Source organism: Nerophis lumbriciformis, linkage group LG07 (assembly GCF_033978685.3).
Source record: "Nerophis lumbriciformis linkage group LG07, RoL_Nlum_v2.1, whole genome shotgun sequence".
NCBI classification, from domain to species: domain Eukaryota; kingdom Metazoa; phylum Chordata; class Actinopteri; order Syngnathiformes; family Syngnathidae; genus Nerophis; species Nerophis lumbriciformis.
In genome coordinates, this window is record NC_084554.2 from 36,333,223 (window position 1) to 36,345,434 (window position 12,212).

Consider the following 12,212-nt stretch of genomic DNA (forward strand, 5'->3'; position numbering starts at 1 on the left):
AACCATATTAATTAAACAGTTATACTATTTTCTATTATTGGCTGTAATTTAAATCCTTTGTGTCCAGGGACTTATTTCCCCGAGTTTGCGAACAATAACAAAAATGACAAAATGTCTTTTTGATAGTAAAAAATATTTTTCTAACCCCTGTAGTATCAACCAAATAAGGATATTATCCTTGGTATTGTAACTGTCAATATTTGTATCGATTTGCCCACGTTCAAGAGCTCTGGCTTCTGGTTAGCAGTTATCATATCCTCCTATGGTGTGTTGTGTATAGCGTGTTTAGATATTCCTTGTCCTCCAGTGATAATGATACTTGTAAGACACTTCGTTTATTTTCCACCATAGAGGCGAAAATTACTGACTTAGAAGTGGCTTTGCATGGTGGAGGGACGTTAGCGGCTCGCTAAAATCCTACAGTGCGTTGAGGACGCCTTCATTTGCTCGTCGCTGTCAGATTTGCAGACACAGCTCGAATGTGTAGTCAACATGCATTATTAAGATTTAGAAAGTTCAAGTTAAAGTACCACTGATAGTCACACACACACACACACTAGGTGTGGTGAAATTGCCCTCTGCATTTGACCCATCCCTATGTTCCACCCCCTGGGAGGTGAGGGGAGCAGTGAGCAGCAGCGGTGGCCACACTCAGGAATCACTTTGGTGATTTAACCCCCAATTCCAACCCTTGATGCTGAGTGCCAAGCAGGGATGTAATGGGTCTCATTTTTATAGTCTTTGGTATGACTCGGCCGGGGTTTGAACCTACTGATCTCAGGGCAGACACTCTAAGCACAAGCCAACTGAGCAGGTCAAAAGGTCTGACAAAAACAGAATCATATGAAAACCAAAGCAATTTTTCACAAAAAATATTGTAATATTCACCCACATTTACAAACAAACTAGTTTGTTCCGCGCAGTTTTTAGCTGGATAATAACCAAGGGGTATACAAAAATAAAACTGAATCATACGAAAAGTGGGCATTACAAAAACCTGAGATAACACTGTACAGTAGATCCTCGCTAATAGCAGGCACAGAACATTGATACAACGTATCATACATGGTCTTTAAAACCGACTTTGAAGCAACGTTCCAAAATAGTTGTATTTGTAACAACGTTGGTGTTTAATGTTGGATCCACGTTGTTGTTTGCGAAATTACCAAAAATCAATGTCACAACGTGACATTGAATAAACGTTGTCAAAAAGCATGTTGTTTCAACGTTGTATTTGAGTTGTAAAATATTGGTTGGAAAATGACCAAAATTCAACAGTCAAATCAACTTCAGAACCCAACATTGTTTAAATCAGTGGTTCTCAAACTTTTTTTGTCATCCCCCACTTTGGACAAGGGCGAGTTTTCAAGCCCCACCTGCCCCCATCGCCCCAACAGAACGCTAACGCCAAGCTTAACATTTTCAAATTTATTGAACATCAAGTAACATCAAGTTGTATACATTCAAACTCAATAACATAAAATAACATCAAGTTCAATAATAAATAAAATAACTGTGCAGCTGTGGTATAACTTGCCCATCCATCCATTTTCTACCGCTTATTCCCTTTGTGGTCGCGGGGGGCGCTGGAGCCTATCTCAGCTACAATCGGGCGGAAGGCGGGGTACACCCTGGACAAGTCGCCACCTCATCGCAGGGCCAACACAGATAGACAGACAACATTCACACTCACATCCACACACTAGGGCCAATTTAGTGTTGCCAATCAACCTATCCCCAGGTGCATGTCTTTGGAGGTGGGAGGAAGCCGGAGTACCCGGAGGGAACCCACGCAGTCATGGGGAGAACATACAAACTCCACGCAGAAAGATCCCGAGCCCGGGATTGAACCCAAGACTACTCAGGACCTTCGTATTGTGAGGCAGATGCACTAACCCCTCTTCCACCGTGCTGCCTGGTATAACTTGCATCAAGTTCAATAATAAATAAAATAACTTGCATCAAGTTCAATAATAAATAAAACAAAAGTGTTATAACTTGCATCAAGTTCAATAATAAATCAAAAAAAGGGTTATAACTTGCATCAAGTTCAATAATAAATCAAAAAAAGGGTTATAACTTGCATCAAGTTCAATAATAAATCAAATAAAAGTGTTTTAACTTGCATCAAGTTCAATAATAAATCAAATAACTTGCATCAAGTTCAAAATAAATAAAATAAAAGTGCCACTTTGCAATCTTTGCAAAAAAAAAGGAGGAGCTATGCATTTGGGAAGACAGGGCAAGTGACAGCACTTTGCCCTGGGAGAGCCACCTTGCTTCACTGTGAAACACATACTTGCCAACCCTCCCGGATTTTCCGGTAGACTCCCGAAATTCAGCGCTTCTCCCGAAAACCTCCCGGGACATATTTTCTCCCGAAAATCTCCCGAAATTCAGGCGTACTTGAGTGACGTGTCGACAGCATGTTTTCACGTCCGCTTTCCCACAATATAAACAGCGTGCCTGCCCAATCACGTTATAACTGTAGAATGATGGAGGGCGAGTTCTTGGTTTCTTATGTGGGTTTATTGTTAGGCAGTTTCATTAACGTCCTCCCAGCATGGCAACAACACACAACAACAGCAGTCACCTTTTCGTCTACCGTAAAGCAGTTTGTCTACCGTAAACAGCAATGTTGTGACACTCTTAAACAGGGCAATACTGCCATCTAATGTACATGCATATGTGACATTAACATCTAGGGCTTTTAGAGAGTGCAGTGCACAACTGCGCACACAACAAGGAGACGAAGCAGAATTCATCATCAGAAATAAATGAACACTGAAATTCAAGTATTTCTCTTATTTATATATATATATATATAGCTAAAATTCACTGAAAGTCAAGTATTTCTTTTATATATATATATATATATATATATATATATATATATATATATATATATATATATATATATATATATATATATATATATATATATATGTGAATTCTAGCTGTAAATATACTCCTCCACGCCCCCACCCCCAACCGCGCCCCCCACCCACACCTCCCGAAATCGGAGGTCTCAAGGTTGGCAAGTATGGTGAAACAGCACGGCTGTATGATCAGCTCCCATTTCCTCACACAGTGCAGAGAATAGTCGCGCTTTCAGTGGTCGTGTTTTGATCAAATTTACCGCGCTCACATCTGTTAAAACCTCATTGAGTTCGGGGCTGAGCTGCCTTGACGCGAATGCTTCCCAGTGTGTCCAATGCGCATTTGGCGCAACCCTCTTTATTAGAGCCTGCAGCTTGTTTCTTGACCCTGCCATGGTCATTGCGCCATCAGAGCAAAAGCCCACACAGTTTTCCCATTTAAGGTCGTGTTCTTTGAGGAAACGGTCCATTATCTTGAACAGCTCATCAGCAGAGGCTCTATTTTTCATGTATTTGCAAAACAGCAAATCCTCGCACAGTGACTCGCCATTCACAAAGCGGACGTATGCGATGAACAGGCAGTCTTTATTGCTGTCAGTAGCTTCGTCCACTTGTAAAGCAAAACGACTTTATTTTCATTTGTCTCCGAGTTGTTCCTCAAGATCACTTGTAATGTCGCATATACGTCTCGCAACTGTGTCGTTTGACAGTGGGACAGCTTTTCATTTTGCTGCGCTTGTCTCGTCAAGTTTGTTCCGCTTAGCCCCGCCCCCATTAGTTACTGTTGCTATGTCTGTCAAACTTTTGCTCCTACCTAGAAATGTAAAGCCTACAGGAAAAATAAGTAATTTACATTTATTTATAAAGCGGATTTCACAGACAGAATCACAAAGTGATTTACAGTGTGTATAGAAAATGAAAGCATAGTAAAAAAAAAAAAATCTAAAAAAAAAAAAAAAATTAAAGTGAAATTCCCTCCCGTTCCTCGCGCCCCACCTGTCATGTCTCTATTCCCCACCAGTGGGGCGCGCCCCACACTTTGAGAAACGCTGGTTTAAATGTTGTCAAAAAGCATGTTGTTTCAACGTTGTATTTGGGTTGGAAAATACTGGTTGGAAAATGACCAAAATTCAATGTGTAAATAAACGTCAGAACCCAACATTGTTTTAATGTCGTCAAAAAGCATGTTGTTTCAACGTTGTATTCTAGTCGGAAAATACTGGTTGGAAAATGACCAAAATTCAATGGTCAAATCAACGTCAGAACTCAACATTGATTAAATGTCGTCAAAAAGCATGTTGTTCCATCCAACATTAGGTTTGAGTTGCTCAACGTCAGGACCTAATTCAACAAGTTCTTGATGTTGTTTTAATGTCTTGTGCCTGCTGGGTGCAAACAATGTATGCACCCATTAAAATGCTTAATTTTGAACCCATAAGACCTATGATACGCATCACGCAAATAAACATGTTTACATTTACAAAATTGAAACTAATTTCTAATGAATGACAATGAAAAATGATGGCTATTAGGACTTTTGTTCTATCTTAAGGCAAGAACCCAATTGATTTTTAGGCCGAAATGTCATTATTCCTTTCTATTCAGCTGCCCTTCATCACTTTTTAAATTGATCTCTCCCCTCAGGCCTCCTGCGCTGGCGGGCAGTCCGGCCTTCTCGGACATCTCCCTCATCCGGATCTCGCCCCAGCGGAACCCCTCCGTGGGGGCGGAGTCGCCCTTTCACCCCTCGCACCCGTACATCAACCCCTACATGGACTACATCCGCTCCCTGCAGCCCCTCGGCAGCCCCTCTATCTCCGTGCTGTCGGCCACCAGAGGCCTCAGCCCTGCCGACGGTGAGTGGAGACGTGCATCACCACAAACTGGCGAGGAAGACCCCTATAAGGACGTATAATTGCTACAATTGATGAGTGCAGATTCGATCGCAGGGCTCTTGATTGTCGGGATCAGGCTAATTCCTGCGCTGGGGCCGGGGCGGGGGGGATCAGGTGAGATCCGTCTCTATTAGGACTCGGGGGCTCGCTCAGATGCTATCTGGGCCGAGGGAGAGCGAGCTCACAGGAGTGTTATGAGGGTGATGTGATCCGTGTGGGTGCGGGGGGGAGGTTGGCGGGAGGCTAATCCCTTTGATCTGTGAGTCGTGTCGGAGACCGCCAGGGTCAGTTACTGTTACACCATGTGGTGACGTGGGGGGGGGGGGGGGGGGCTAGCTTCAAGTTCATGTTGAAGTCCATAATAGGATTTTGATTAAGAGATGATTAGATTTTATTGACATCATGTTTTCATTCGTCAATTTCGGAAAGAAAATATTTGAGACTTGAGTCACACATGATTTTTCTAATGTAATTTATTTTCAATAAGTTTGATATCTTAAAATCTGAAATTACAAATTTTTGAAAAAATATGAGTATTATGGGTGTGAATCTTTGGGAACCTAACGATTCGATCCAATTCCGATTCCTGGGGTGACGATTCAATTCAGGATCGATTCAACACGATTCTCAATATGAATCGATTCTCGCAATGCATTATTTGGTGTATAATGATTTTAATGAAAGTTTTTCAAAGCGGGAAACAGGTTAGAATAGCTCCTTCTGGTTGCATGGATGTGGACTAAAAACTTATTTTTAAAAACTGATTGTCAAAAAAAACAACAACAACAAAAATAAATATACATACATTTTGTACAAGTTTTGAAAATTATCGATTTAGAATCGTGATGAACAAGAATCCCTAACGAGTATGTTATTTTATGCTTATTTGCACCGTGATACATTTAGCACATATAAAATTAGGTGCCCTAAATTGGTTCGGTCAAAAAAAAACAAAAAAACCAATTTGATGTAGATGCGTGCAAAATACAAATATTTCTTGTCATTTGACCTAAAATGACACCTTTAACAGGAATCACATTAACATGGTTTACATTTTATCATGTTTTTTTTCCACTAAGATCAATTTAGAAATAAGGAAACAACATTATAAGGTAGATTAAAGCAGGTCGGTAAAGAAAAAATGTATTATTTGATGTACATGCGTCCAAAATACAAAGACTTCTTGGCACGTGACCTAAATGTATGTCTTTTACGAGGATCACATAATATGTTGTGTTTATTTGCATATCAATTTAGAATCAAGAAAACATGTTAATGTACTATGGCTGTGAATATTTGGGGATCACACGATTCGAAGCAATTCGATTCTTGGGGGCAACGATTCGATTCTCGATTCAAAACGATTCTCAATTCACAATCATAACATTGATTGCCACTTCTATAAATAACCTCATTCTTCCATGAAATAGACAAACAGCTCTGATGAAGAAAAAAGTACTTCAAAGAAAACTGGTTTTGTTTAATAAAATTCTACCTAAACATTGAATAAATTCAAAAACAAATAAGGCAACAAGAGAAGTATCCCACACTTCTCTTTTCTAAAGTACATCTGTACAGCAGATATGATCATCTACATTAACAATATGATTTGTCTAAGTGGCTGGACAGAAATGATTAAAAAGAAAAAAAAAAAAAAAAGTTAAAAAAAATATACATCTTTTTTATATTTTTGAATCGATTAAGAATCGTTACAATTACGAATCGAGATCCATTCCAATATCGATTTTTTTTTTTACAACCCCTAAAATGAAAAGTAAAGTGCATTATAGCGGATTGGTGAAGAAAATTGTTATTGTTTGATGCACACATGTGCAAAATTACTTCTTGGCACGTGACCAAAAATGACATCTTTAACGAATTTCTAATACATGACATTTTCTTATGTTCATTTGCACCAAGATCAATTTAGAAATAAGAAAATGTAAAGTGCATCGTGTGTACTCATCTATCTCTACCGCCATGCATGCTTTACAAGTATTTTAGCCCCGCCACACAAGATCTCACTACACAGGGCTTTGACTTGTGAATGGGGCTCCTAATTATGCCCTTCATCAATGTGCCAGTTAATTAGCCCATCAGCTTTGGTGTTGTTAGTATATCACAGAGCCTCCTCCACCAAAAAACAACAACAACAACAAAAAACGAGCATTTAAATGATGATGAATTAATTAACAGAATCTAATGGAGCTTTAAAGTGGGTGGCATGTTAGCTCCTCCCCCTCCTCAGGTTCCTCATCATCGCTTCTCATCCTGCTGTTGTTTTAGATCCCACCAAGTCCAGAAGACTGTGTCTCTAACGCACACATACACTTATAATATGCCCCGAGGATCGCACTCCGATGCCAACGTTTCTTATTTAGAAATCCGGCAAAGCTCTTCTCTGTGCGAGCATCCTGAATGGGCCACATTACGGCTGAATGCAAATGCAAAGCTAAGGCGGAACAGCAGAGACAATTAAGAAACTCCCCACTTCCACCAGAGACATAATACCCAGATCAAATTAATTTAGCATCTCTTTTTCTTACATCCATTCAGCCAATCGTGGACGCACACTGCAGGCATACACCGTCGCTTTATTTATTTCTTCCAACCGGAGAGAGGAGGGGTGTTGAACTCTGCGGGTCTGTGAACACATTCCATATTTGCATCCAAAACCACAGCCTTTCATTGGATATTTGCATAAGGAAGCCCACCGCCAGATGTTTATTTTTAGGCTACGGTTCAAGGACTTACAGCACTCCACAACAAGGGGGAATGACTGGGAAAAAGGAAGGCAGAAAAGGAAGGCAGAGGGGCGTGCGTAGCGAGAAGGGATCTCTATGATTGGTGCATGCTGCAGATCTATCGGGGAAGATTTAGGCCTTTTGTTTCCTTGCAATGAGACTTTAAGGAAGCAGGTTGCATATCTGCAGACTGCAGCCTCCTTCTTTTCTACAAGACTGAAATAAGTGCCAGCATGCACACACACACGTATATAAAGTATACTCATGCATGCAGGAGAGGGAAGGATAGTGTAAGGCTTGGAATACTGGAATGAAACACTAATGCACGTTTACTATAATCTGTGAGCATGCATTGGCTAATCCCCCGCTTCACGTGATGCTCACACTTGCTCTAGCAAGCTAGCATCCAATGAAAATGAACGTTCCTCCCTCCCCTAGCCCCTCACGCAGGCCTGACCCCCGCCGAGTACTACCACCAGATGGCTCTGCTGGCGGGCCACCGGAGCCCCTACTCTGCTGACCTGCTACCCTCCGTGGCGACCGCGGCCAGCGGTGCCGGTGCTCTGCATATGGAGTACCTGCAGGCCATGGAAAGTAAGTGCGCATGTATGGTCAACTGCTTTTGTCAATATCAAATCAGAGAACCAAATGGGTCATTTCCAGGGATGTGCGATCTAGGTAGAGGCAGGTGATGCAGAGCCTCACTTGTTTGGATCAGGGCTATTTCTGTTTTTTAGCATGTTGCCAATATAACATTTCGAGATGTATTTTTACACCATGACTTTCTACACGATAGAATTTACAGCCTGACTATGTTTTTTTATTTTTTATTTTGCTTATCATTCACAATCCCTTTGTAAGACATGTTTTTCTTTTTTTATGCATTCAAATTTGTAATATACGGCAAGTACGAGGTGGCTAACAATGCAGCTAATGGGAGCAATCTATTGCGCCCATCAAGCGCTCTAATAAACACACAAAACTGCCAACAATACTCCATTTAAACCTTGTGACCTGCATATTAGTCAATTTTTAGCAATGCTGTTATTATAACCGCTAACGTCGAGGAATAGAGAGGTAACTAGCTTATGCAGCTATTGACACACGCCTGAGTTGGTTAAAGTCAATTGTAGATTATAAATCATGCCTCCTGCTCGTACAGTAGAAAGTTGTGGCTATAAACTGAGAAGTTGGGCAACTTCTCAAAAGACCCAAAATTGGCGAGAAAGACACGAAAAGACGGCACCTTTTTTTAAAGCCTTTGTGGGGATTATGATTCATTCTTTAGCTGAATGGAAAAATATGAATATACTATCAGTTGGCATCCCAGTGAGAGCAGACATTGTACAGTAAGTGATTATTTTATTATGTTCGTAGCTGGTGTTTCTTGTTAAGCACTTAGCAATACTGCTACTTGCTGGATCTGCTTATGACTCAGCTTCTAAAACGTGTAGATCATCCTCCTTATAGTCAGGCTCAAAAATATAAGGTTCTGGATCATCATTTGTCCCAGAGTAGTCTTTGCAGGCTAAGATAAGATAAGATAAGATAAGCACATGTACAAAAGCTTTATTGTCATTGCAAGACATACTACAAAATTAGCACAGCAGCTCTAAGAGGGATTTATCAAAGTCAACCCTATATTATTGCTCATTCACCTTATGTGTCTGATTAAATTAATAAAAAAACGTGCATGGTTAGTTTCGGTTATGTTGACATTCGCTTATGTCGGCGTGGGTCAGCCGGCCCGAGGAGGGTCAACGTAAACGGGGTGCACTGTGTGGGCCCAGTAGAACCCATCCTATACCTGCCACCAGCTCCAGTCCTATTGACATGATTTAAAAGAGCTATTATCCTAGTGGGGTGTGTGCAGGGGACTTATGCTAATGAGTTATTTTAATGTGTAAATAGGAAATTAAACGCGCGCTGAATCTCGGCGAGGTCGCGACGCCTGCCCCCCCCAACTCGCTTTGATGAGAGCGTTCTTTCGTCTGGCGGACGGCGCCTTCACGGAAACCCGGGGTGAAGTCTCTCCTATTCTTCAGAACACAAACTAATTAAAACTAGCCAAACTTAACGCGGGTATCAGAAAATTAATTGCTATTACGCGGGAATTGGAACGTCTCGACATTCATCATGGGGGGAAATCCTTTCTTCTTTGTCACTTTTTAAGATTAATAGACTGAAACAAAACAATTAGGGCCACATTTAAGCAGGGATGCGGTGCTCTTTACTTAAAGTGGCCTCATCAGGTCTCACACACACACACACCAGCTCAAATATTAGCACTTTAAAGCTTTGTTGGGGGGGAAATAGACTCCATCATGAGGCTTTCAATGATAATCTGGCCTATGCTGGATATTTGAGTGTAATTACCTTCACTGGGAAACAATGGGCCTGATCGCCTATTTTACTGCCTAATTAGTGCAAGAATTACCATATTACTGTCTGGATTTATGCTTTTTATCTCTACCACTTTTATTTTCTGTCATGTTCAAGTACAGTAAAAACGCCATTGACAGCAGAAAAAACCCAAAGCACAGTAATAATAATGGGCTACACTTTTTCATTTGTTTACTAAATAAAACATATTAAAATACATGGGAAAAATCCAGAAGATTCCCAGTGGGATACAGTGTGGTTGCCTACAACTGGTTCTATATGGAGAAATTATACTATTACATACCCCATGTTTCCTCTAATGCGTGAGTGTGTGTCGCCAAGAGTTTTTAGAACCGCTTTTTATGTCCCGTCAGTCCGCTGTCTGAACCCTGCGTGGCCACAGGAATTAATGACGCGGTGCATAAGCGGACACGCTGTCCATAAATCAAGAGGAAATTAGAGGGACAGTTCTGTTCCGGGACGGGACGCTCCACTCTCTGTCTCCACGCTTGGCCGATTCATCATTTTGGGCGGTGCGCTAATAAACCATCGCTCCCATGAGGCCTTGCGTCTGTGGTGGGACCCTGGTGGGTGTGCCTTCCCGCCCCCCGTCTCCCCCAGAGGGTGGAAACTGTTCTTCACACCCACGGATTTGTTAGTTAGATGCATCCAGGAGTCTTATTCGTACCGTAATATTTTGCATGAGCACGCGAGAGATGCTTCTAGACCTAGAGGGCGCTGCGGCTTCCCAATCACTGTTCTGCGGCACATTAGAACGCAATGACAGATCCTCAGGTGGGCTGTGGGAAATTACCCAGTTTCACTTATCCAAACACAAGTACAACAACTACATGCTCTTCCACGAGATGACAGAAAGTACATCATTTTCATATATCAGAGTTTTCTCTACATGTAATTGCAAAATAAAAGCCTCCACACCTTTAAAATGTGTTGTTTTCACACATAAACTAATTAAAGTAATATAATGTATGAATTGATATATGTAGTGTATGGTAATGTATTTGGGGAGGGGTTATTCTCTTTTTGTGGCTGTAAAGTAGAGGAGACATGGATATCAGCGTGGATCTACGTTACTTTATTTTTCAACTCATCTTACGTGTATGCAACTACGCCACAGTGTATACGTCATTAACGGTCCTTCAACAATCGCTAATTCTTAGGAATCATATATACATCTTTGTATATTACATATAGCGCACTCTTGATTAGTGATGCACTGAATATTCGGTCGCCGAAAAAAGACTTTGATCAATGAATCAATCAATCAAAGTTTACTTTTATAGCCCTTAATCACAAAGTCTCAAACGACATCCTCGGCTCAGATCCTCATCAGGGGAAAAAAACTAAATGGCGACAACGAGAAACCGCAGATGTGGGGACCCCCCTTGGGTGACCTGTGCAATGGATGTCAAGTGGATACAGTTAACAATGTGAGAGTCCAGTCCATAGTGGAGCCAGCAATGGATCCTCTTGTATGTAGACAAGTCAGCAGCGCAGAGACGTCTCCAACTGATGCTTACAGTAGTGGTCCATCCAGGGTCCCATCTTGGAACAGCTAGCGCTCCGTGGAAGCTGATCTATGGCCACCTGATAACTTCTCAGAGCAGAAAAGGTAGACGGCAGATCAACTGGTCTTAAAAGGGGCCTATTTAAAGGCTAGGGTGTACAAATTAGTTTTAAGATGGGACTTAAATGCTTCTACTGAGGCATCTCTAACTGTTACCGGTAGGGCATTCCAGAGTACTGGAATAGAAAACGCTCTAATGCCCGTAGACTTTTTTGGGAGTTCTTTGAACGCAGATTTCTGGCTGGGACATATGGTACAATGCAATCAGCAAGATTGGATGGTGCTAGACCGTTTAGTATTTTATACGTAAGTAGTAAAACCTTAAAGTCACATCTTAAGTGCACAGGAAGCCTGTGCAGGTGAGCCAGTATAGGCGTAGTATGATCAAACTTTCTTGTTCTTGTCAAAAGTCTAGCAGTAGCATTATGTACTAACTGTAATCTTTTAATGCTAGACATAGGGAGACCTGGAAATTATATGTTACAGTAATTGAGATGAGATGTAACGAACAAATAATGATCTCAGCGTCGGTGGTGGACAAAAATGGGATGAATTTTAGCGATATTACAGCGATGAAAGAAGGCGGTTTTATTAACACTCTTAATGTGTGACTCAAATGAGAAAGTTGGGTCGAAGATTATACCGAGATTCTTTACCGAGTCGCTTTATGTACTTGTTTGGTTGTCAAATGTTAAGGTGATATTATTAAATAGGTGTCGGTGTC

The 12,212-nt window shown here is 41.2% G+C and overlaps 1 protein-coding gene across 1 annotated transcript in view; it reads left to right on the forward strand.

Moving 5' to 3' along the window:
- gli3 (GLI family zinc finger 3) overlaps window positions 1-12,212 on the forward strand; it is a 164,203-nt gene that overhangs the window by 116,871 nt on the left and 35,120 nt on the right. The window contains exons 5-6 of the mRNA XM_061965256.1: window positions 4,524-4,735; window positions 7,957-8,112. Coding sequence (XP_061821240.1) covers window positions 4,524-4,735; window positions 7,957-8,112 — 368 coding nt within the window. The remainder of the gene's footprint in view (window positions 1-4,523; window positions 4,736-7,956; window positions 8,113-12,212) is intronic.